Below are 23299 nucleotides of genomic sequence, written 5' to 3' on the forward strand. Positions count from 1 at the left end.
GGCAGAGATTGCTGCGCCGCGTGGCGCACGTGCCACCCCCCCACAGAAACGGCTGCTGCACCGCACGGAAGTAACGTTATGCATTTTTCGGTTAGGCGCGATGTTTGAATAGTCAGAAGTGTCTAGTGGTACGTCTAGACATAACGATAAAAGCAGTTAAAATTACGTCCAAACGAAAAAGTGAGCGGAAATGTTAGTTAGGTTTAGCATGACAACAATACAAAACCAGCTTGTTTGCCATCTCAAACTGATCGGCAGCTGTGGTGTAGTTGGTTAAAGCAACACATCAACTGGTGAGGTCGGTGGTTCAAGTCCCATTGTAGTTATCGATACTTTCTCTTTTTTTGTTCACGCATGTATTGTTTTTACATTTGCGCCTCCTCATCAGCCCGACTTGCTGCTGGTGGTGGTCCCGTCCACAGGCCCTTTATTATTGGATCTTCGATGACTCTTGCAGGATTGACTATATTTATTATGATAAAGTGTTTTGCGAATTAGTGCTCTTAATCGGCGAGACACAAAAAACTCGAATGCAGCTGGCTGCATTGGTTTCTTCTGCACAGGTGTCAGGAATGCTGATTTACACGGTTTATCAAAGTTTTGATGACAGAAAAGTGCACTGCAACGCAGTCTCGGGCAACTTTTTTTATGTCGCTCAGTGTATCATCACCTGACGAGGTAGCCGGCAGGCCGCTTTCTTTAAAAATACTGACGTGTCACCGCGATTTTCTAGGCGATCAGCACTTGATAAACAATGCCCGAGGGCAAATGCCGACGGCGTTAGCTCATCAAACTACAAAACAGCTTGTCTGCCTTGCTGAATAACACGCGCGGCCTGTGACAGCACGGGAGCATTCACGTAGCAACGAATGAGAACGGCCGTACGTGTTCGCACTTGACAAAACAGATGGCAATGCAGTAGCTCTGGCCTTCGGAGATCACGAGCTTCGTAAGAACATTACAATAAAGTTGTTTTCATCCATCGTATGAACACTTCGCCGACGCACTGGGGTTTCATGCATGTGCGTCCGGTCAGTCACATGTGAACTGTGCGAAAGCATTTATTTCATCGTCGACCTTGTCCTTCGCGACAAGCAAAACTCGGCAGCAAGAACACTTTTACCTTTGAGAACACCACGCTTGGCATTGCAATCTAGAAAATGCAGTACATCCAACAACTGTAGTCTGCACATCATACTGAGAAACTTTATGGCGCACACACTCAGATGACGCTGCGGCGCGGGGGACGGCCGCGCTAGCTTCAACCACCAGGTTCAACTAAGCATCCAGCAATCACATGAAGCAGCGACGACACTCCAGTCCTTTTTGGGAGTGGCCTAGGCCATGGCCACGATTTCATCAGAGTTTTCACCAGCTAACACATCGCAGGCGGCTACCATCTCTCAGTGTTTACCTTTTGCAGCCGCAACGCCCATGACGCCCCCTGTATTTAAAATACTTGTAATATATATTTAAATAACAAACCTAGGCTAATTGACTCGTTAAACACCTGCTTAGTAAAATTTTTATAGGTTTAATGCATTACACACGAATAATTTACACATTTAACTAGCTTTAGGTAATAATTTTTAAAGTGACGTCACTTACGTGTGGCGTAGGAGCCACTTCTGTGTGGGGCTGGCTGCTGCGCCGCGTGGCGCAGGAGACGCTGCCAAAAAAAATGAATGCGGTCAATCTATTGCCATCGGCATTTCCGAAATGACCGCCCCCTACGTGCGTCGGCATGGCGCGTCGGCCATTTCTGCCTATGAGTTTTCCATGTGCGGTACTTCGTACGTGTGCTGAGGAGTTCGTCATATTGTAGTGCATTAGCATCGACGGCATGGAAGAGCAGACTCCAAAAACTCGATACACCACGATGCCGCTTTTAAAAGGGAAGTCACCGCATGTGCAGAAACGGACTGAAATCGGGCCGCATCGCGGTCGCTCGGAGTTCCCGTAACGTGCGTGTGGGACTGGCAGAAACAAAAGCAGAAGATTGTCGACAGCAAAGCTTCATGCAAAGGCTTCAGTGGACCACAGCAGGGTCGGTTTCCGCAAATTAAAGAGCTGCTCAGCGAGTATGTGCTTGTGCAGCGAGCGGCACAGCGGCCTGTGACGACAGAACTGCTCCAAGTGCGGGCTATGCAATTAGTCGTAGAAAAAGGTCTAATGCGGAGCCAGTTTAAAGCGAGCAGGTGCTGGCTAACTAACTTTATGAAGAAGAAAGGCTTTTCCCTCCGAAGGGGAATGGGCATACGCGAAAAGTTTTGCGGAAGAGTACGATGAAAAGCTTCACAGTTTTCAGAGGTTCGTCCCAAACTTGTGGCACAACAACGGCTACCTGCTTGGGCAAATCGGGAATGCCGATCAGACGCCTCTTTACTTCGACATGCCTGGCACTACAACCGTCGAGAAGAAGGGGGCGAAGCAAGTTCGCGTGCTGACATCGGTCCACGGTAAAACTACAGAGACGGCAATGCTCTGTTACACGACAGATGGGCACAAGCTTCGCCCGTACCTCATATTTGAATGGAAGACGCTCCCGAAAGGAGTCGTTTTTTCGAGTGGTGTGATCGTGCGGGCCAGCGAGAAAAATGGGTGCGCGTTGCAATTGATGTCTTACGTTCTCTTTTTTTTTTTTTTCGTCGTGGAAATCGAGTGCGCGTTACAATCGAGGCCGCGGTAAAATCGAGTAAGTACGGTATCATAGGCATAAAAAATTGTCTATTTTGGGGTGCCTCAAAATTGTGCCAGTACTCCTTCAAAAACAAATATGATTTCGTTTGGTCTCTCCCTCTCTTTTTTTTTTATTCTATAGAGGTAGCTAGCCTACTTAGTAGCACACTATGCTTCCACTGACTCTATTCCGCTTAATTTGGTTTTTTTGCTAATCTGAGCATGATTGAAGGTCGCAGCTGGTGCCAAAGCACTTCTGTGGGACCAAGCATTCATTGCATTAGCTCTGCAGTTTGCCTTTGCCAGACAATTAAAACCTGATGTCATTTATTATAACAGTAGTGGTTCCTACAGTAACAGGGTTCGCTTTGGTGGCATTTGGGGAACAGGCCACGGGTCATCTAGATTTCAACAACGAAACAGTTGCGACAAACTCTTCCACAGTGACATCACCTGCTCGGGAGAAAACTTTCTTAATGTGAGAGCGTTAAAGAGCCCATGTTGCGGAAATTTCCTTGTTGGCAGTGGTGTTTCCCACGTTAGTTTTGAGCGAAAAGTTGGTGTCCGTAAGCTAAAAATTGCAATGGATGCATTGAACTCGGGCCTTCTGCGTGTCAATCGGGTGTTTTACTGCAAAGCTGGGCCAATGCTTGAAATTGTTTCGTAAGAAGACCATGCATGTTACGCAGCGCAAGGAGTCATGTTAACGCATGTAATGTTGTGTGACAGAAGCACATTATCATACTAGGCATCACACCGTGTGAATCACGCAACAGATATGCAGTCAGGAGGCCGACGCTTTCCACAGTGCTCAGACTTAATTATCACTTTCACTGGTTATCGTTGCTTCACTAAAGGAAGATTTATGGCGTAGTGAACATTTGCAGCTGTGCCTGAAGTAGATATTTTAAGTGAGCTTGAATGACCAATGTTACGCTCATATACATTTCTTTCCTCAAGGCACCGATGAGGTGACCACGGAGGAGCAAAGCTTAGCTATTGAATGAGAAGGCAGTGTGAGAGGGCGTCGATTATGTTATCACATTCTACTCTCAAAGGCCAAGTTCAAGCACTCTCCATCCTCTCGAAGGTCATCCGGCGCGGAACTCCTACCGTATTTTCGACAAACTACATTTGCAGCCTGTCTGGTCAGGGTCAGGGCCGCCAGCGTCGCATCATGGCGACCACTGGTGGTCACCGAATGTGTTTACGTGGAGCACAAGAGTGATAGCATTACACCTTTAGTCTAACTACGAATGCATATTGAAAGGCTAAATTATTCATCTTGTTAAAAATACGCTAAAGAGAAAAATTGAGTTTTCTCGTATTAGTGAATTATCTTTTTGCAATACGAAAAGTGTCACACCTGCTGAAAGAAGATGTTTGGCAGGTGAAAAAATGTGCATAAATAAAATGCAAGTGGCGACAAGCATCTTCAAGTTGCCGTGCCAGTCGCCTCGAGGCCCCTAGATTTGGATAGTGTCTACATGGGCCTACATTGTTCCTAGTTGGCGAAGATTAAGTGCATCGTTAACACAACAAGTTTTGGAAAACTTCTTTGAGCCATTGTGGCCAAATTACGAAAATCACTTTGAAATCCATGACATAGGTATTTTTTTAATGGAAATTGAAGCTTTTGGCATTGAGTTTCTCATCTGCTAATAAAGCTTAAAATAACACAAAGCTGAGATAGTTGGTACATATTTATGCTTAAAGAAAAAACAGGGAGTGCAAACACGCACAAGAAAAAGTCAGAATGACTACTATTAAACCAATGACGGTGAAATTCATGACACTAGAGTTTTCCTAGTATGATTTATCATTCTTAACTAAGTTGTTGCTTCACTTTACGTACAGTTGGTGGAACTGTAGCTATGTTGTGTCCTGTTATTTTTTCTCATCTAATTTGTGCTCTGCAAACATGTTGGTTCCTTTAAGTTAGTGGCAACAAGGCATGTCACGAGGTTTTGGCATACTTGTGGTACTCCGTAGCGACAAAGAATTACTTAAAGGTGATGATGGCGGGCGTTAAGTGAAAAAAAGTTGTTTTCGCAAGATTTGTCAATTTTCGTCTTTATCGTATCACAGGAGTCTGAGAAATGCATTGTTTTCATTGCCAAGAGAAAATCGGGCGGGCATTCGAGTGTTCTTCTGGCGTTGCAATGTCATTTTTACATTGATTTTCTTCCCTAATTATGCATGATGTCGGTGCAAGTTTGATTCTGAAGTTTGCTTATATAAGGCTGTGTAAGGGGGTTTAATAGCGACGCCAGGTAATAGGCAGACAGCCGGTACGGAAACAAATGCTCGGGCAGTCCAGCGTCTACAGCTCGTGCTCCCGCTCGCGCTTCGCACTCAGCGATGGTCCCACTAGTGATTGCCTTGTGAATTCCCCACTACAATGCCCCGGCGACGAAGACGAGCCATCCTGGTGACTCAAGGTGATGAGAGAACAGGAGGGTCGTAACAGGGCTTGAGGCGACTGACGTGGATCGTCTCACGACCAAGGCGGCGCTTGTCCGTGGACGGCTTGAGCGGTTCAATCACATAGGTGACAGAAGAAGGGTGCTGTATGACGCGGTAAGGGCCCGTATACTTCGCTGCAAACTTGGGAGTCAGTTCAGGAGAGTGGAAAGGCAGTCGGAGCCACACGAGAGAACCGACGGGGAAGGTATTCTGAACAAGATCACGGTCGTGGCGGTCTTTTTGGAGGGCTTGGTTATCGGCTGTGAAGGACCGTGCAAGTTGACAACACTCTTCGGCATGTTCGGCCATTTCAGAAACTGGGCTGAACTCGGAGGCATCAGGATTGTATGGCAGAATTGTGTCGAGTGTGTTGCATGGGTCACGACCATATAAAAGAAAAAATGGAGAAAAGCCTGTTGTTGATTGAATCGCCGTATTGTAGGCGTACGTCGCGAAAGGAAGAACAACGTCCCAGTTGGAGTGGTCGGAATCAATATACATAGCGAGCATGTCTCCGAGGGTTCTGTTGAAACGTTCCGTTAGGCCGTTCGTCTGAGGGTGGTAGGCTGTTGATGTGCGGTGTACCGTACGGCATGAATGTAGGAGCTGCTGCAGAACTTCGGACAAAAATACGTGTCCTCTGTCACTCAGGAGCTCCCGTGGTGCACCATGACGAAGAACAAACCGGTGCAAGATGAAGGTTGCAACGTCACGAGCGCCAGCCGAAGTTAGCGCTGCCGTTTCGGTGTACCTTGTCAGATGGTCGGTAGCCCAGCGTCTACAGCTCGTGCTCCCACTCGCGCTTCGCACTCAGCGATGGTCCCACTATTCATTGCCTTGCGAATTCCCCACTACAGGCTGCTTTTACTGCCAATCGAGTCAGCATTGTACTTGATGTTCTCTTTTTTCTCTTCAAGTTAATCGAATCGGCTTGATGACCCGGCTTACTTCACTCAAATTAGCGAAGCTCAATTGCATGTGGCTGTAATAACTTTTTTTGTAAATTGTCATAGCGACAAGGTAGAAGTTCAGATGAAGTAGGAGCCTTGAAGACAATAAAATCCTTGAGCACGAAGTGTCGCAGAAGCTAATGCTTCAAGAAGTGACCTTGCTCTCTTCGCACCCATGGCCATCTGGAACTTGCTCAGAACGTTGTCGAAACATTGCTGCAACGCTGGCTTTGGCCACACCTTCTGTTCAGCAATATCGATCTCTACATGGTTGTTGTTCCACAGGAATAAATTGTTTCAGTCGCCACATTCTTTTCAGTTTGGGGTTTGACAAAACTCTGCATGGCGAGGAAAAGGACCCATTATTAAATGCAAAAGGCATAGTGACTAGTTCATTTTGGCCTGAAATTCATCTTAGACATTGTACATTGCACACGACTTAATCAGAAAGGCTAACTGGATTGGAAAGTCTGTGACTGTAAAATATCTGTAAATCGTTCTTAAAGAGTGCTTATTTGAGGACAGCTGTTAAGAGTACTGCCTTGAACATTGTGTGGCACTGAAGTTTGACATTTTGTGCAGACATATAACAATCGTGCATCGTTGCAGGGGTCCCTCTGGTGTGAGAGCTCAAGCCCTGGACTGCGAGGGGCATCTAGTCGACGACTTTGTCTTTGACAGCGGCGAAGGCGAACTTGCCAAACGCACTTTACACGTTCGGAACGCCCCTTCACCAGCTGCCACATCATCGCTCGCCATTGCTGAAATGATTGCGGACAAAGTGCAAGAGACATTCCAACTCTGACGAGTTCATCGACACCAATGCCGTGAGAATCTGTGACACTTCATATCATCTGCCGTCTACTGATTGCTCAGGTGGTATTCTAGGCTTGTGCAAATATTTGAACACTTATAATATTCAAACTAATAGTGCAGTATTTGCTTCAATTCTAATTTAAATTGTTGAAAATTGCAGAGTATACGAAATAATAAATAGGTGTACATTAATCCTCATGTGATTTTTTTTTGTAAAGTTGGTTTTGCTGCAATGGAGGGGTGCTAGGCCGTAAGAGCACCTAATTAGGTGTATAAAAGTTTGCATGCAATCTTTTGTAGATGTGGTTTCACTGCAGTAAAGGAGTGCTAAGCCGTGAAAACACATATTCAAAAGAAATTCGGACTGTCGCGAAACCCTACTTCAAGGTAATAAACATGTTTCCTTCTCATCGATTATTCTTGTTTGAACTTTTAGAAGCTTTCTATACCGGCTGATATGCCTCAAGTACAGTAAACTTGAAAACGTAACATACTTTACAGGTTATCACGTGCATTCTTCTGAAAGCCAAATTCTGCTGCTATTTGAAGTTGGTACCACTTTGAAAAAAAATAATGGCAATTGCACAGGCCATGTTTCAATTCTTAAAAATTATTGCATGCTTTAGTTGGGTCATGACAAATATGTCCATTTTGGTTTATAATATGTTATCTATACTATTTGAATATGATTAGAAATTATTCAACCAAAATCTCTATTTGCTTCGAATTCGCTTTGAACCTAGTATTCACTGTTCCTATAAGCCTACGATATTCACATTAAGTTCTGACAAAAACCATGCAATCTAGTCTCGTCTTGAAGCAGCCCAACCGACAGCGCCGAGTAAAAGGTCAAAATGCGATGATCGCTATTTTGCAGCCATGGAAGTGTAAGCAGATGTGAATATCACCGACTGCGAGGCATTTCAACATAGCGACTGCAAAGCATGTGAACATCGGTGAGCGTGATTTGCTGTGGACATTGGTGCGCAACTCTCATAGTCACCAATGCAAACGTAAGGGACTGTGAGAGAGGCTTCTCCTTGGCTTAGAGCCGCGATTGGTCAGGCCATTGCTGCCTGTTGTAGCAGTGAGTGCCGCTTTGACGGGACACTCTAAGCAACCTCGGACTGCAGGATAGCAGATAATTGCACTAGTTCAGGGGCCCCAAACTCTCATCAACTCTCAGGCCATAGTCACAATATTTAGTCCCACAAAAGGCTAGAACAGTGAATAAGCGAAGAGCGAGATAGTGGGGGGAAGGAGGGGGGGAGAAGAACAAAATTTTATATTTAATTTATTGTTGCCATTTTGAAGGAGGCTTTTGCCGTGCTCATGTAAGGGTCACTTCTAAAAGGGACTAAGCGTCAGGCTTCGAGAAGCATACCAATCTGCACAACGACTAAAATCTAGACGCTGATTCTTAAAGGGGCCCTGAAACACTTTTAGGGGCGAAGCTCCTTAAGGCGTGGGCTGTGCGTCCCCTCTATGTAGCCACCTCTCATTTAGTTCTTGCAGTGTTCACTAGATGGCGGTACCGTTCCCTGTATGTAGCCGCTTCTCGTTTAGTTCTTGCAGTGTTAACTAAAGGGCGGTACTCGTAGCTGACGATGAAAAGATGCAATATGTTATAAACTAGACGGCGGTACCTTTAGTTGATGATGAAAGATGCGAGATGATATAAGATATGAATGATGTCACATATGGCACGTGTCTTTGGTGGGCTGTGCGTCCCCTGTATGTAGCCACCTCTCATTTAGTTCTTGCAGTGTTCACTAGATGGCGGTACCGTTCCCTGTATGTAGCCGCTTCTCGTTTAGTTCTTGCAGTGTTAACTAAAGGGCGGTACTCGTAGCTGACGATGAAAAGATGCAATATGTTATAAACTAGACGGCGGTACCTTTAGTTGATGATGAAAGATGCGAGATGATATAAGATATGAATGATGTCACATATGGCACGTGTCTTTGGTGGAAGGCAATAGTCCGATTTAGTGCGGCGACGTACGCTAGGGGGGGGGGGGGCGTTGTAATGAAATCGTGTGGGAAAAATGTACGGAGGATTCGTGGTTTACTTCCGGAGCTTCGCCCACTCATCATCATTCACTTCGTGGATATGGCGGCACTTTTTTGAAATAACAATGGAATGGGTTCACTAAAAAAGGTTATTGCCTCACGAATTCAATGCCGCAAAAATTTTAGGAATCCGTCCAGTACGAGCAGAGTTACAAAGATTTGTCGCACGCTGCAATCGCATTCTCTCTTTTCCCGTCCCGAGGAGAGTATTGGAAGCTAAGAAGGGAGAGATGGCACGGGCAAAGAAAATACATCATGTGCACATCGTGACCGTGAGCACTTTTTCTTTTTTTTTTTTTCGGAAATGTGGCTTCTTCAGTGTGATGCTGTGTGCACGCGTCGACAAGTTGCCTCCCGTGGTGATTTCTGTGATGACAGAGTGCGCCGTGTTCAAATCAGCCCATTTGTTGTGAGAAGAGAAATAAAATTTTAGCTCACTTTGATAATTTATCGTGAGTTCTATGCCATGAGCTGTGCTAAAATATTTGGTTTGCGTGTTCTCGGAAACCTTGACTACCTATCGGCAGCATTTTCTGACAACGGTCAAAAGATGTTGCCGGGCCCCTTTAAGCATAGACTTCTTGTGCGGTCGTGTTTCAGCGCAAGGTATCTGCGCGAACTGCCTCGTGAAAAATAGGCTTAAGATTGGTCATATTTGCGTAGAGTATGCACACAAAGCGTTATTATGATGGACAAGAAAAAAATAAAGCGAGCACCATTTAGCATGGTCACGATCAACCAGAAAGTCGTAAAGGAATTATGGGACGAAGAAGGGCATGTGTTGGCTGCGAATCATACGCGTCCCATGTTTGAGACCCCAGCACTAGTTGATATAGATTCGTAGTTTCTTGAAGCGCAGACACGGGCAAGAGCGACGAGCGAGATGCAGTGACGCTGTGATTGATTGCTATTTTTGCAGCGCTGTATTTCTGGTAATGTTGCTGTAGTACACAAGTTATCATGATGAAAATTACAGCCCAAGATTTACTTTTTTCCTACCTAATATATTTTATGTGTCCTATTTTGCATATTTTGATGTATTTTTTCGTATGTAGTCTCATGATGCTTTAATAGTGCTGAAAGTCTGTCGAGATCATAAAGTGGCTTTATCTAAGCACAGTGTAGTCTGGTATCAGCAGTAAAGATAGAGAGGTGCTGATGAAGAAAAGGCAGAGGGATTAACTTGAATTGAAACTTCAAAACTGCCAATTGAACTAATAAGTGATAGCAATGAATGGGTAAATAAATGATTTAGTTACCAATAAAAGGGAAAGAGCAGTTGTCACGAAAGTCAGTATCACAGCAAGCTAATGTGGAGATCTCAATGTGCTGTCGTGGTCACTCTTTCTTTGTGATTTTATGCTGGCCTTATGAACACTCCTCACAGGGTTAGATTTTTTTGTTGTGCTTGTTGTTACTTGTTGTTGAAGAGAACTTAACGACAGTTCTCTGCCTAGTGTACTCTTCCTTGTGTAGTTTACAAAGGTTGTGATGCACATACAGCATAGACTTGTCACATGAGCAGGAACAAATGATGTCTGTCATTGTCCTCAAGCAGCAAAACCATCCTTCCATGTTTCTTAAAAATAAAGCACCATTTTTCTTGCCTCTCTGTATGATCAATTTCATTGAAGGTGTCCATCAGGAAGAAAGCTGCCTTTTGGCACCAAAGACTATCAAAGGACCAGACTGAGACGTGGATTGATTGGTTGTACTTCGATATTGAATGACAGCGCACCAACACCCTGAGAAAGAAGAGAAGAACAACGAAGGTGCAGCTGTGACTCGCAACTGAATTTTTAACTGTTATGTAGTTTAAGGGACGGCCCTGTTGTTGCCCCGTCTCCTATTGGCGTCACACACATTTGGTCTTGCTTTGGTGTCGTGTGCATTTGACACAAAAGCCCAGCAGGCTGCATGTTTGGAGCGTCAGCATATACGTGCCTATGAACGCCACTGATGCCGTAGTGGTAATTCCACTATGGCATTGCTTCCTCAACTAAAATTCAACCACATCCGCAGCGCCCTTCATTTTTGTGCGATTGTCGAATAAACAAAAAATATTGCACACATCTGAGGCGCAATATCAACATTCGTACTAGAGAAGGCTTACATAAGTAATTCTAAGGACCGTAGTGTTTATCACGCTGCGCTGATAATGCAATGCTATGCACGAAAAGGCAAGCGTTTTGTACCCTTTGCTAGGACGAAATGGTTAAGGTGGCTTAAATATGATAGAATATGAATATCATTCTAACTACTCTAACACGGTGATGGCGCCTACCCATCGACTTGCATTCTACACGTTATGGCCTCCGAGACAGTGGCGCACACCGCACGCTTGCCATATCAGAGGTTATCCTTTCATTTTTTTAGGTAACTGCCAGGTGGCGCTCTTGTCTCCCGTACCGTAGGTCACTAGATCCTTAACACCGTAGAGTACCTCGATGCACTTGCTCGCCTCCGCTACGCGCTTTGAGGCACTGCTTCCAGATTCCCATTCACTGATTTTCTCGTGCAGAACACAATATGAACGTTTTGTTCACGCTCTCTAGGCGCAAGACTATTGTCTTTCGATGACATTTGCAGCGAAACATGCAGATATGGGGCCAATTTTTTTCTTTCTTGAGTGTTCATATATATAGATACATGTACATATTCGGTGAATGACGGCGGCGGTGACGGCCAAAAACCAGCCGAGACTGTCCATATAATTGCTATCGTAATAAAATGAAGGGGCTACGAGGCCAAAAGGGTGCTGTCAAAAGGACATAAATGTTCAATTTCCGGCTGATTACATGTAGGAACAAAACATAAACACCAAATTATCACTTAGATGGTCAAATAGGAATCGAGTTGGAGGAGTACTGACAAGAGTATCAAATATTGTGGGCATTTGTTTCGTACTACTTCGACTATTACAAAAACCACGTTGCGCGAGCGTGATGGAGGCAGTCTAATTTGGAATGCGGTTGTTCACTAAAAACAAAAAACGCGTCCCTTAGTTTTCTTAGTCTATTAGTGGCGAACGAGGTGCAGTGCGCACACACTCGATGAAGATGATAATGACACGCGGTGAAGGTGGGGACAGAGAAAAACGGATGTTGGTGATTATGTAATGCACAGGTAAGGAGGAAGAACATAACTATTGCCCACAATATTTTGGGATTGTTGCTCTAAATTAGAACACTATTTTCGAGAACTATGTTCTCGAAACCAGTGTTCAAAATTATAGCGACAAGTGAGAATTCTTGTATATAATTGCTGCTGCTGTAATTGTTCTGGGAGGTGGGACCAGTCAATCTGCCTATATGTAGCTTTTATCCCACCATCCTAGCTTTCTTAACATGTTTTGTATTTATTTGGCAGTAAAGCTAACTTGTTTCGTGCGTATGTAAGTGGTGTGAGCGTGCGTGGGACCGGGAGGGGGGGGGGGGGGACGTGTAACGTGGTGGCAGCCTGCAGCACCCTGATGTACAACAGGTTTCAGAAGACCTTCTCCAATCGGAGAAATGAAGGCGAGCGAAGTTTCCTGGTTTTCTTTTAACGCTGGATATTGTAGTGCTAGCTTGTGACACCGCCCTCCCCTCGGAACGCCTCTTCTCTCCCTGCACAGGGTCGCTGCTCATCAGTTCCACAGGTTCACAACCAAGTCTCGCTTGTTGGATTCCGCGCTGAACGGTTTTGTCTTCCGCGAACTCCTGATGCCCTGTAGCTTTCGCCCAGCGCTGTCCCGTCCTCAGTCTCCTTCGACCGTGTCCCAATCTTTTTTCTGTACTCAACTTCTCTCACTATCCCTTGTGATCCCTCCTTATCCCATTCCTTTGTGAGCTACTGCTCAGGTGTCGCGCCTATCTGCTGACAGTATCGGGGCTCACTTTGCTCTCTATTCCTGCTTTTTTAACCCCCCCCCCCCTTCCCTTAACTCGCAAGCAACTATCCAGCCTAGAGGGTTTCCCCACAAGGGGAAATCAATTACCGGCAACCACACGTCTAGCGCACTGCACGCATGTCCGTGCAGCTACATCGCTACCGCAGGAACGTAACGCCGTTCGTAGAATTGCGAAGCCCGACGCTGTTCAGTTCGTTCTTTCAGCTATCTTTCGCTTTTCCGGAAGAGCGACGAAAGCCGATGGCTAGTTTGACCTTCAAACTGACGTTCGACGGCCGGAGGCCTTCCGCCCGGCCGGCCAAAAAATCGGCGGCGCAAGGCCTCTGCCGCAACAATTTTACACATTGTGTTGCGTTGTTTTTTGAAGATGATAGTCTTTCTTGGGGACCTTCGACGCAAAAAAATTTGTTCTGTCTATCTGTACATTTGTCTGTTTGTCCGCCCTTAACGGTACTCTAAACGGCACCAAAATGACCGAACGATACTCCAATCGGCTAACCCCATCTGCAGCGCCCACCATTATTGCTCAAGGTTCAGCGTTCATACTTGTGCGATTGTCAATTAAAAAGCAATTATTGCGCATGTCTGAGGCACATAACAATACGTCAAATTATTTATGTGTATTAAAGACGATAGTCTTTCTTGGGGACCTTCGACGCAAAAATTTTGGTTTGTCTGTCTGTCCGTCCGTCTGCCTGTCTGTCTGTACATTTGTCTGTTTGTCCACTCTTAACGGCATCGGGTACTTGAAACGGCCCACCTTATCCGCAGCGCCCAGCTATGTTGCTCAAGATTGAGCGTTCATGCTTGTGCAATTGTCAATTAAAAAGCAATTATTGCGCATGTCTGGGACACCATAACAACACGTATATATTCTGTATGTGAGCCTTTTACTAGAAAAGGCATACATAAGTAATTTTAAGGACCGTAGTGCTTATCACGGTGTGCTGACCATGCAACGCTTGCACGGAAAGACGAGTGTTTACAACGCTTTGCTAAGACGACACGATGGTGGCACCTACCCGTCGCCTTGCGTTCTACACCTTATCACCTCTGAGATGGGCGCGCACACCCGTCTCAAAGCCACGCGCTTTGTTTTCTAAAAAAAAAAAAAAAACTGCCAGATGGCGCTCATGTCTCACGTGTGACGTGACTTGATGCACTCGCTCGCCTCCGCTGCGCGCTCGAGGCACTCTAACGCAGCGCCTCCAGAATACCATTCACCGATTTTCTTGCGCAGAACATCAAATAAATGTCTTGTTCACTCTCTCCACACGCAAGACTATCGCCTTTCGACGACATTTGCAGATTACATGCAGATACGAGGCCAATATTTTTTACTAGAAAATGCATACATAAGTAATTTTAAGGATCGTAGCCTTTATAACGCTGCACTGGCCATGCAACGCTTGCACGAAACGGCAATTGTTTCCAACGCTCTGCTAAGACGACACGGTGATGGCACCTACCCGTCGCCTTACGTTCTACACCTTATCACCCCAGAGACGGGCGCGCACGGCGCGCGCCCCGTTTTCCAGGATAACTGCCAGATAGCGCTCATGTCTCACTTGTGACGTGACTTGTTGCGCTCGTTCACCTCCGCTGCAAGCTCGAAGCACTCTAACGCAGCGCCTTCAGAATACCATTCACCAATTTCTTTGCGTAGAATATCAAATAAACGTTTCGTTCACTCTCTCCAGACGCAAGACTATCGTCTTTCGACGACATTTGCGGTGTAACATGCAGATACGGGGCCTTTTTTTTTTTTCGTTGAAACAAGTTGCCGGATCGCAGTTCCGGAGTGCGTCGAGGTATAGGCGAACATCCTCAACGGTTTCGTGGGTACGCAAAGCCGCGTTCAGATCAGCACCCCCTACGAAGGCTTCCAAGGTGTTACTATATGGTTCCCTCTGGTATGTGGTAAATACGGGTGATTCCTTTAAAACGCACTGGCCGGGAAAAGGCGTCAGACTTTGTACTCACGCGCAACTTCGCAAAGACGGTGCCCCCCTCTGTCCGTTGAAAAAGCTTGCTAGATGAGAAGACGCGTTCGCATGGGCGGTCGCTTATCGATGGAGCCGAAACGATATACCCTGCGATGTCAGAGCACTTAAAGAATACCGGACAGTAGAAACCTCCGAAGCTCTCCACTGTACATGCGTCTCTCATAATTATATCTTGATTTTTGGACGTAAACCCCACAAGGATCATGACACTCGACAGTAACCCCCGTATTCACAAACGCTCCTCCACTCGACTTTCACGTGTGGCAGCTTGGGCTAGTTGGTATGGCATGACGATAGTGATAGCGCGAGAACAAAACGACGACACAGAGACGTCTCCTTCTTGTCTCTGTGTCGTCGTTTTGTTCTCGCGCTATCACTACTGTCGACTTTCACCCTTCACCTGACTGAGTTGAACAATGCGCCGCCGCTCGGCTGAAAATGACGCTGCGCTACTCAAGAATCAAAGCAGATTATCACTGATATGCAGTGACTTGTCGTGACTAGAGATGGCGCTCCCATCGGCCATCTCAAGTGAAGGTGGAGCGTCGAGTGAAGGGACGTTCTAGAATACGGGGGTGACTCGTGATGAGGGTCATCCGAAACTAGAATCATGCGAACCCAGTTGGTCATGCGAAACTAGTTGGTCATGCGAAACGAAAATCCGCTTCGCTTCAGTAAAGCGCACCCTCAAAATTAAAATAAAGCTCATTTCACTACCGTGGGGTTATCACGCACACAAAAAAAATGAGGTCAAATTTTCACTCTCGAATTTCGCGCCTAATACCTGCACACGACGTCATGGATTTCAGTGTCTTTTTCTTGTTTCTTACTTTTGCCACACTGACCTGTCGACCTTTCCTGAAACTTGGTATCGCATGTCTTTACGGTTCCCTCGGAGGACAGCTTACGATACAACTTGGATCTGCGTAAGCTCTGGCACACGTCGTTGAAATCTATGACGTCACAACAGCTGTTGCGGAAACTCCAAGGTGGTGATAGTTATAGCGCGAAAACAGAACGACGACAAAGAGACAGTAAGGACACGAATGACGCTCGTGTCCTTCTTGTCCGTCTGTGTCGTCGTTCTGTTCTCGCGCTATAACTATCGTCATGTCGTACCAACTAGCCCGAGCTGCCACACTTCCAAGGTGGTGTCGCGAACCACGTTTTATTCCGCGCATTCTCGCCGCAAGCATGGTGTTCTTGGCATCGCGTAAGGGTACTTTACACGTACAAAATGAATCGTGTTCTGATTAGTGTCCTTTCAAAAACCAAGTTGGTATCAATGCTGGGAGGCTAGGCTGGGCGTTTCGAGCGCAGATGCGTGACGCGTACTGCAAAATTCATTTTATTTTTGTGTTAGGCCAGGTATGGGCAACTATATTTTGAGGCGGAGCGCCGATTTGCTCGAAGCCGGCACAGCGAGAGCCGCAAGTATAGTGTACTAGAATAGTGTACTAGAATATTCTAGTACACTATACCTCAAGGCAAATCTGGAAGCGAGGGGGGGGGGGGGTGTTAAGGATGAGGGGCTGTTGCAAGGAAGAGAAAAACGGCGAATTGACAATAATGAGGTACAGAACTTGAATATACATAACCATTATTTTCAGCATGCACGTCCCAAGGCTGCAATTTTTAAACACAAGTTACTAGCATTGGCGTGAACTGCGTTCAGCTTCCGGGAGGGGGCGCTACTGTTTACTGCAGCGCCCCCCTCTCTACTACATCAATGTATGAAGCTGACTTGCCCCTCTTGTCGCTGTTCCCCCTCAAAGGTGACTAGGAAAAGCGGCCGCCGAGGCAGGGATTTCATTCCGTGACCTGCAGATCAGAAGTCGAGTATCGTACCATAAAGTGTTTAACGACTTATTGAAGCGAAACGTACCCATTGCTGTGCGGCGCCGCGTCAAAATTACGCTCCCTGACGCGCTGCAATGGGTTCGTGTGGTCAGGCCTTCAGCAATACTTCAGCAAACGTGGGAATTGACTTCGCGGCAGCGTCGGCGTCAACGCTAGTGATGCAAGAATCGCTATCACGTGACGATGTCAGAATAATGACAGTTCACCAAAATTTGTGACGTCATCACGACGTCACACACACACAACGTCACCACATGACATCATCATCGCATGGGTCAACGGTGGGTCGATCACAGAGGAATTCCGGGATAGTTGCCAGAAATATTCGTTGCCAGAAATAAAACGTTGCCAGAAATATTCTGCTTTCTTTTATGTGGGTGGGTGGAGGTCATCTGCACTTTATGTAGAGTAGTGCGCGCATTTTTATGAGTGCGTGTTTATTACGCTAGCAAAATTTAAAAATTTCGGGGGAAGTCTGAACCCTCCAACCCCCCCCCCCCCGTTTTTTTTTTTTTGGCTACATCACTGGTGCAAAACAAGCCGAAGCTCGGAAAGCATGCAGTTTCTCCGATTCCCCGAATCGCGTTTCCCTAAAGAAACCACGTTACTCTCAAAATCATATCGTGGTTTTGAGACATTAGAACCCAACAATTAATATTGCACTAATTATAATGAAATCAGCGTCTCAAATGGTGTGTTATAAGGGCACGGCGCGATTTTGTTGTTGTGATATATGTACATTTGTGAATTCAAGGAAGTCTTTGAACCCCAGGTTTGATTTCGGTATATGTTAGGTCAAGTGTGAGTTACACGAAAAAAAAATTTATTTATTTTTTCTTTTTGTTGTTCAACAGCGGCGTAAAATGGAGCAATAGTCTTCATTAGGGACGGGCATCGTGAGCCTCTGTTGACGAGCTGAAATTGACCACGTATACGCAAGTACCGTCCACCGCTGTAGAAAAGCGATTAGGGTGCTCGGCTTCTCATCCAAAGGTCGCGGGTTCGACCCCGGTCACGGCGGTCGCATTTCGATGGCAGTCATGGCTAAGGTCCGTGTGCAGTGTGTTGTCAGCGCGTGGTGAAAAAAACTTTCGGAGCCCTCCACCACGGCGTCTCTGTTAATCATATGGTTGTTTTGGGACGTAAAACCCCAGATACTAACATAGAAGTTAAAGTGAATAGAAGCTAAAAGAGATATTTTAGAGAGCAAAAAAAAAATGGACTGATGGTTAATTGTTCTTGCGAATAAACACGGAACAGCAAAACGGTGACAGCATTTAGCGTACGATCAAAGTCATTCCAACAATACTTTCTGAAACAAGAGTTTAAATGGAAGGTCAATGACCACGCTCGGTTCAGCTATCATCAAGCTACAAAAGACCCAAAATGTTTTGGAATGTTTCTCAAAGTAATCGATGATTCAACTAATTAAGTATCGAGCTTCCTTGCTCACGACCGAATTGTGGGAAGGTTTTCTCAGAGCGTTGCAGCAGTTGGTAGCACGCTTTTATTTCTCTTATTTCATTCATTGCCCTTTAAAGGTACGAATGTATTACATATGGGGGGAAGGGGGGCAAACACACGTTTCGAAACAGTCCCATAAAAGTAATCGGTAACAAATCAAACAAAAGAAAGAGAACAAACAAACGTACAATCTGGTAGTACAATGAGAACTTAACAACACGCTAGGTAGGTTCTTATTGTTAGAGCAAATGATGGGCTTGTTCATGTCGAAATTTTCCCCAATCTGAGGAGGAAGCATTGATGTTATGAAGCGTGTTCTACGAGGTCAGATGTGTGTGGGAAAAAGGTTTTTGTCGCTGTGGTCAATCGCTTTCACTCTTGTGATTCTTATGCGTGAGTGGCGCTCACTGAGTAATGTCAGCAGACTATACGAGGCGCAGCGGCATGTGGCGGCACCCCGTGGCGAAAATCTCATCTAACCCGACTGTTGATCTCCGTTTACGTGGGCTGTTGGGTGGGTGTTCTCTGTGCTAACGAGTACCGTGCTAGCTGTTGTGCGACTCCAAACGGCACGCATTAGCAGCTCCGAAAATAGTTAACGTAGTCCTCCGTATGATAACAGGGCTCCGCAGAAAAACACAACATCGCTCTTCTATTCTAAAATCTCCGCGTATCGCGCAGGGACGTATAGCCAGGCGCTGGCACACCAGTGACACCAAGCCCGGCCGTTCCCCTCCCCCACACCCCGAAACTTTATTTTTCGACATGGCATAACAGAGCGAAACATGACCATTGTAAGGAGGTGCACTCCTAAAAATAAAAAAAAAAGGTGACCCCCCCCCCTTCCCCCGAAAAAACTTCCGGCTACGCTAGGCCCCCGTGTGAACTGTTAAGTATGTCTTGAAAGCAGTTTCTTCGAAGCCCTGGGGTCACGGCTTCATTGAAGGCACGCTAAAGAGAGAAATGATGTTTCCACCATCATGAAAATTACTCTTTCACCATTCCAAAATCAGCAATATTGTCTCAAGAATGCGCTTGGTCAGTGAGAAAGCATGAAAAAAAGAAAAAAAATGATCAAGGGTGCCGCACCAAGCGTCGTGGTGTTATACATTTTGACAAAGTCTGCCTGGACATGCGTAATTCCTAGTCAATCAAAATGAAGCACGCTGTCCTCCTAAGGGGCCAGATACTCGACATACCAAGTTTTAGAAAATTTGTCCAGCCAATATTGCTAAAGTAGAGCATATTCACTTTGAAATCCGTCCATTTTTTTTTTTTTTGGAATATATACTTCGACCTTGTATTTCTCCTCTATTACTAGAAGTAACGACATTTCAGTTCCCACTGTCACTGGCGTCAATTGGGAACATTTTCAAAGTGGCTATTGCAACTTGATGTCATATTTCAATAAGTATGCGTTTTATTTTTAATCATATCGTAAGTGAAATCGTACTTTTGCTCCGCCGCGGTGGTCTAGTGGCTAAGGTACTCGGCTGCTGACCCGCAGGTCGCGGGTTCAGATCCCGGCTGCGGCAGCTGCATTTCCGATGGAGGCGGAAATGCTGTAGGCCCGTGTGCTCAGATTTGGGTGCACGTTAAAGAACCCCAGGTGGTCTAAATTTCCGGAGCCCTCCACTACGGCGTCTCTCATAATCATATAGTGGTTTTGGGACGTTAAACTCCACATATAAAGTCGTATTTTAAAACCAATTATAGAAAAGAAGCATCAGCTCGAGCAGCCAATAGTCAGCAAATCCACTAAGTGGCATTTGAAGGTAGGTTCTAGCACAGTGATTCTCAGCCATGGGTATTTCAGGAACATTTGGGGACTGGTGAAAGTGATGCAGGACCCCTTTCAATGAAAAGAAAAAAAAAAGGATTGATTGATGTGTGGAGTTTAACGTCCCAAACCCACCATATGATTATGAGAGACGCCGTAGTAGAGGGCTCCGGAAATTTCAACCACCTGGGGTTCTTTAACGTGCACCCAAATCTGAGCACATGGGCCTACATTTCCACCTCCATTGGAAATGCAGCCGCCGCAGCCGGGATTCGATCCCACGACCTGCGGGTAAGCAGCCGAGTACCTTAGCCACTAGACCACCATGGCGAGGCAAAAAAAAAAGGAGGGGGGGGGGGTCATAAATTAACACAACATGCAACGTGAAATAAGTGCTTTTCATTTTTCCTTGGCAAAGAATGGTCAAACAAAAGTGTCACGTCAATTCAATATCAACAGCTTATCAATAAGTAATGCGGTCTGCAGCCATACTCCACCCGTTTTCAGGTGTGCTTGCTATTCAAATATGTGAGCGTAGCAAAAGTAAACGGCACGTGTTGCAAAAAGTATACAATAAACATTCACAGCCATCTCCTCAAGATTGTAAATAAAGTCAGCTCTGCCGCAGTACCAATCGTTATGCGGGGAAGCATAGTAAAAATTCGAAGGGCTACTTTCACGGGTCCTAGTGTGCCTCCAATAGACAAGTCTTTTTTTGTTGTTGTTTTTCCTTTATAGATAGGTTTCGCGGACCCACAAAAAAAGATAGCTTCGCGGACACCCTGGAGTCCACGGACCCGCATTGGAGAACCAGTGCTCTAGCATGCATAGCTAACACGCTTTAGCTAATGTACCGTTCGGGTTAAACCATCCAATGACAATACTAGCATTTCTTTTATTGTTTTTGTTGTGCTTATAACGCATAAGGAAACAGCTTTTTTTTTTTCAGCTGCAGCTCCAAGCTTGTATGCTCAGCCTCTTGAGATTCGCCCCTGTAATCTTTCGTGCAAAGCGTGTTCATATTCACCAACAATTTTTTTTTTTCATGGCACAATTATACACACGCAAACGTATTCATACTTCATTGTCATTGCCTTCCACCAAATCATCGACTCGAATAAATAATGGTAAATTATCGGGGATTTTTTCACTTTACCCTTCAATGGGCCAGCATAATAAACACGGAGATATTAAACATATTCTGCAAGTAGGGAGTCACCTGCAACATTTCAGAAACACGACGTCTACAGAGCGTTTTTAAAACGAAAACATAGTTTCCAATTTTATATTTTGTTTCAACTCATTGGATGTGGTATAGATTGCGGAGTTGAGTTTATGGAGAGCGCTGTGCATAACGGTCGAACATTTCAAATATTATGTTGGACAGATAAGGGGTACAAACATGCAAGGTGTGACCCACCCCCCAGCCTGAATACAAAGGGTGTCGGACCCCCCTGACCCCCCCTGACCCCCCCCTTGCCTCCTTAAAAATTTAGGCTAATGTTCAGGGCAATATCCAAGAACAGAAACCGATTGACGATTTCTATTTAGTGTCTTTACCGCGAAGTTACTCGTTCGGTTTACGACGTGTCTCGACATGTCCAGACGAGCAACTCCGCTAAGCACCAAGCAAAATCTCAATGAAAAAGTTAATTAAAAAAAGAACGAGGAAAAAAAAAAACATGACGGATTGCATACACTGCAGTTAAACAGGCAACGTTGATACACAAAATCCCTTGAGACGCGTGAAAGAGTGTATTGTTATCTGCTAAACCACGAGATAGAATATGATGGCCATCGAAGGGTCGGTTATCGCAATATCTTACGATAAAGAATTCGGCGACGAAGCAGTGTAAACTTTACGCACCATACACACACTGCGTTTGTTTTAACAGACTCACGGCGTGTGTTAATCGCCATGACGGAAACATCCCGTCACAGCGTATGCTATCATAACAGTTAAGGAATTGTTATTTTTATGATCGCGTATGCAAAGCTGTACAGTGAGTACATAGATATGGGAGACAGCGCCACGAGTGCATACAGACAACAACATTTGTTCGCTCGCGTTATAAAAAAAAAAACTTCGCGAAAACAAAGATTTCACACACAAAGAAAGAAAGAAAGAAAGAAAGAAAGAAAGAGAAAGAAAGGAAGAAAGAAGGAAAGAAAGAAAGAAAGAAAGAAAGAAGGAAAGAAAGAAAGAAAGAAAGAAAGAAAGAAAGAAAGAAAGAAAGAAAGAAAGAAAGAAAGAAAGAAAGAAAGAAAGAAAGAAAGAAAGAAAGAAAGGAAACCGTCCGCGTAAATAACAATATTTGTGGTTTCAAGCGTCAAAACCGTGATATGATGATGCGGCACGCCGTAGTGGAGGGCTGCGGAAATTTCTATAATCTGGAATTATTTATTGCGCACCGGCGTCGCACAGTACGGTAGCATCTATCACTTCACCATTGTGGAAATGCGACCGCCACAGCCGATATTGAACACGCTACATTAAAGTAAGCAGTAGAGAACCACTGCGCCACCGACGCCGGCAGTGCAGGGTTCCCAAACTCAACTGCTTCGTCGAAATCTTGTCGGAATCACCGGAGTCACGGACCCACGCTGTGTGAGATAGCTATGATTGATGGAGCTCTTTCTGAGACGTTTTATGGGATGGACCACAGAAAAAACACGGTAACCAGATGGACTACACAAGAAACACACTAAGAAGGTGGACTGCAGAAGAAAGATAGTAACCACATGGACCACGGAAGAAACACAGTAACCAGATGGGCCACACAAAAACACTCTAAGAAGATGGACTGCAGAAGAAAGACCGTAACCAGAAGGACCACAGAAGAAACACAGTAACAAGATGGATCACAGAAGAAACACAGTAAGAAGATAGACTTCAGAAGAAAGATAGTAACCAGATGGACCACAGAAGAAACGCAGTAACCAGATAGACCACAGAAGAAACACAGATGTCCCACCGCTAAGGTCGAAGCACGCGGCTTCGGCTCCCAATCACGGCAGCCGTATTTCGTTGGGTTTGAGAAGCAAGAACACCAGTGCACTTTGATTTAGAAGTATTGAACGGCGCACAGACGAGACGAAGAACAGAAAATACGAGAACTGAAGGGGGGGTGCATTCACAGTGCGAAAGGGAACGTGCATCTAAAACGGGCAGTCACTTCTTCGTGACCAGCATGATTTCTCTATAAAGTTGGTTGACAATCGTGGAAGCTGCTCACACGGGACCTGATTGTGTCTGATCGAGCCGTGTAGCTTATTGTTACTGCACATAAAACATATCTGCAATTCCATTGCAC

At 45.4% G+C, this 23299-nt stretch overlaps 1 protein-coding gene and 1 long non-coding RNA gene across 2 annotated transcripts in view; one reads left to right on the forward strand and one right to left on the reverse strand.

Annotated features, from left to right (window-relative positions):
- Window positions 1-10599, forward strand: part of LOC142765697 (L-2-hydroxyglutarate dehydrogenase, mitochondrial-like) — a 33152-nt gene extending 22553 nt beyond the window's left edge. Inside the window, exon 9 of the mRNA XM_075867147.1 lies at window positions 6705-10599. Within this exon, the coding sequence (XP_075723262.1) occupies window positions 6705-6900 (196 nt within the window). The 3' untranslated portion in view covers window positions 6901-10599. The remainder of the gene's footprint in view (window positions 1-6704) is intronic.
- Window positions 1-23299, reverse strand: part of LOC142765700 (uncharacterized) — a 96596-nt gene that overhangs the window by 18236 nt on the left and 55061 nt on the right. The gene's annotated exons all lie outside the window — the stretch shown is intronic.

The sequence above is a fragment of the Rhipicephalus microplus genome, chromosome 6, assembly GCF_043290135.1.
Source record: "Rhipicephalus microplus isolate Deutch F79 chromosome 6, USDA_Rmic, whole genome shotgun sequence".
Taxonomy (NCBI): Eukaryota; Metazoa; Arthropoda; class Arachnida; order Ixodida; family Ixodidae; genus Rhipicephalus; species Rhipicephalus microplus.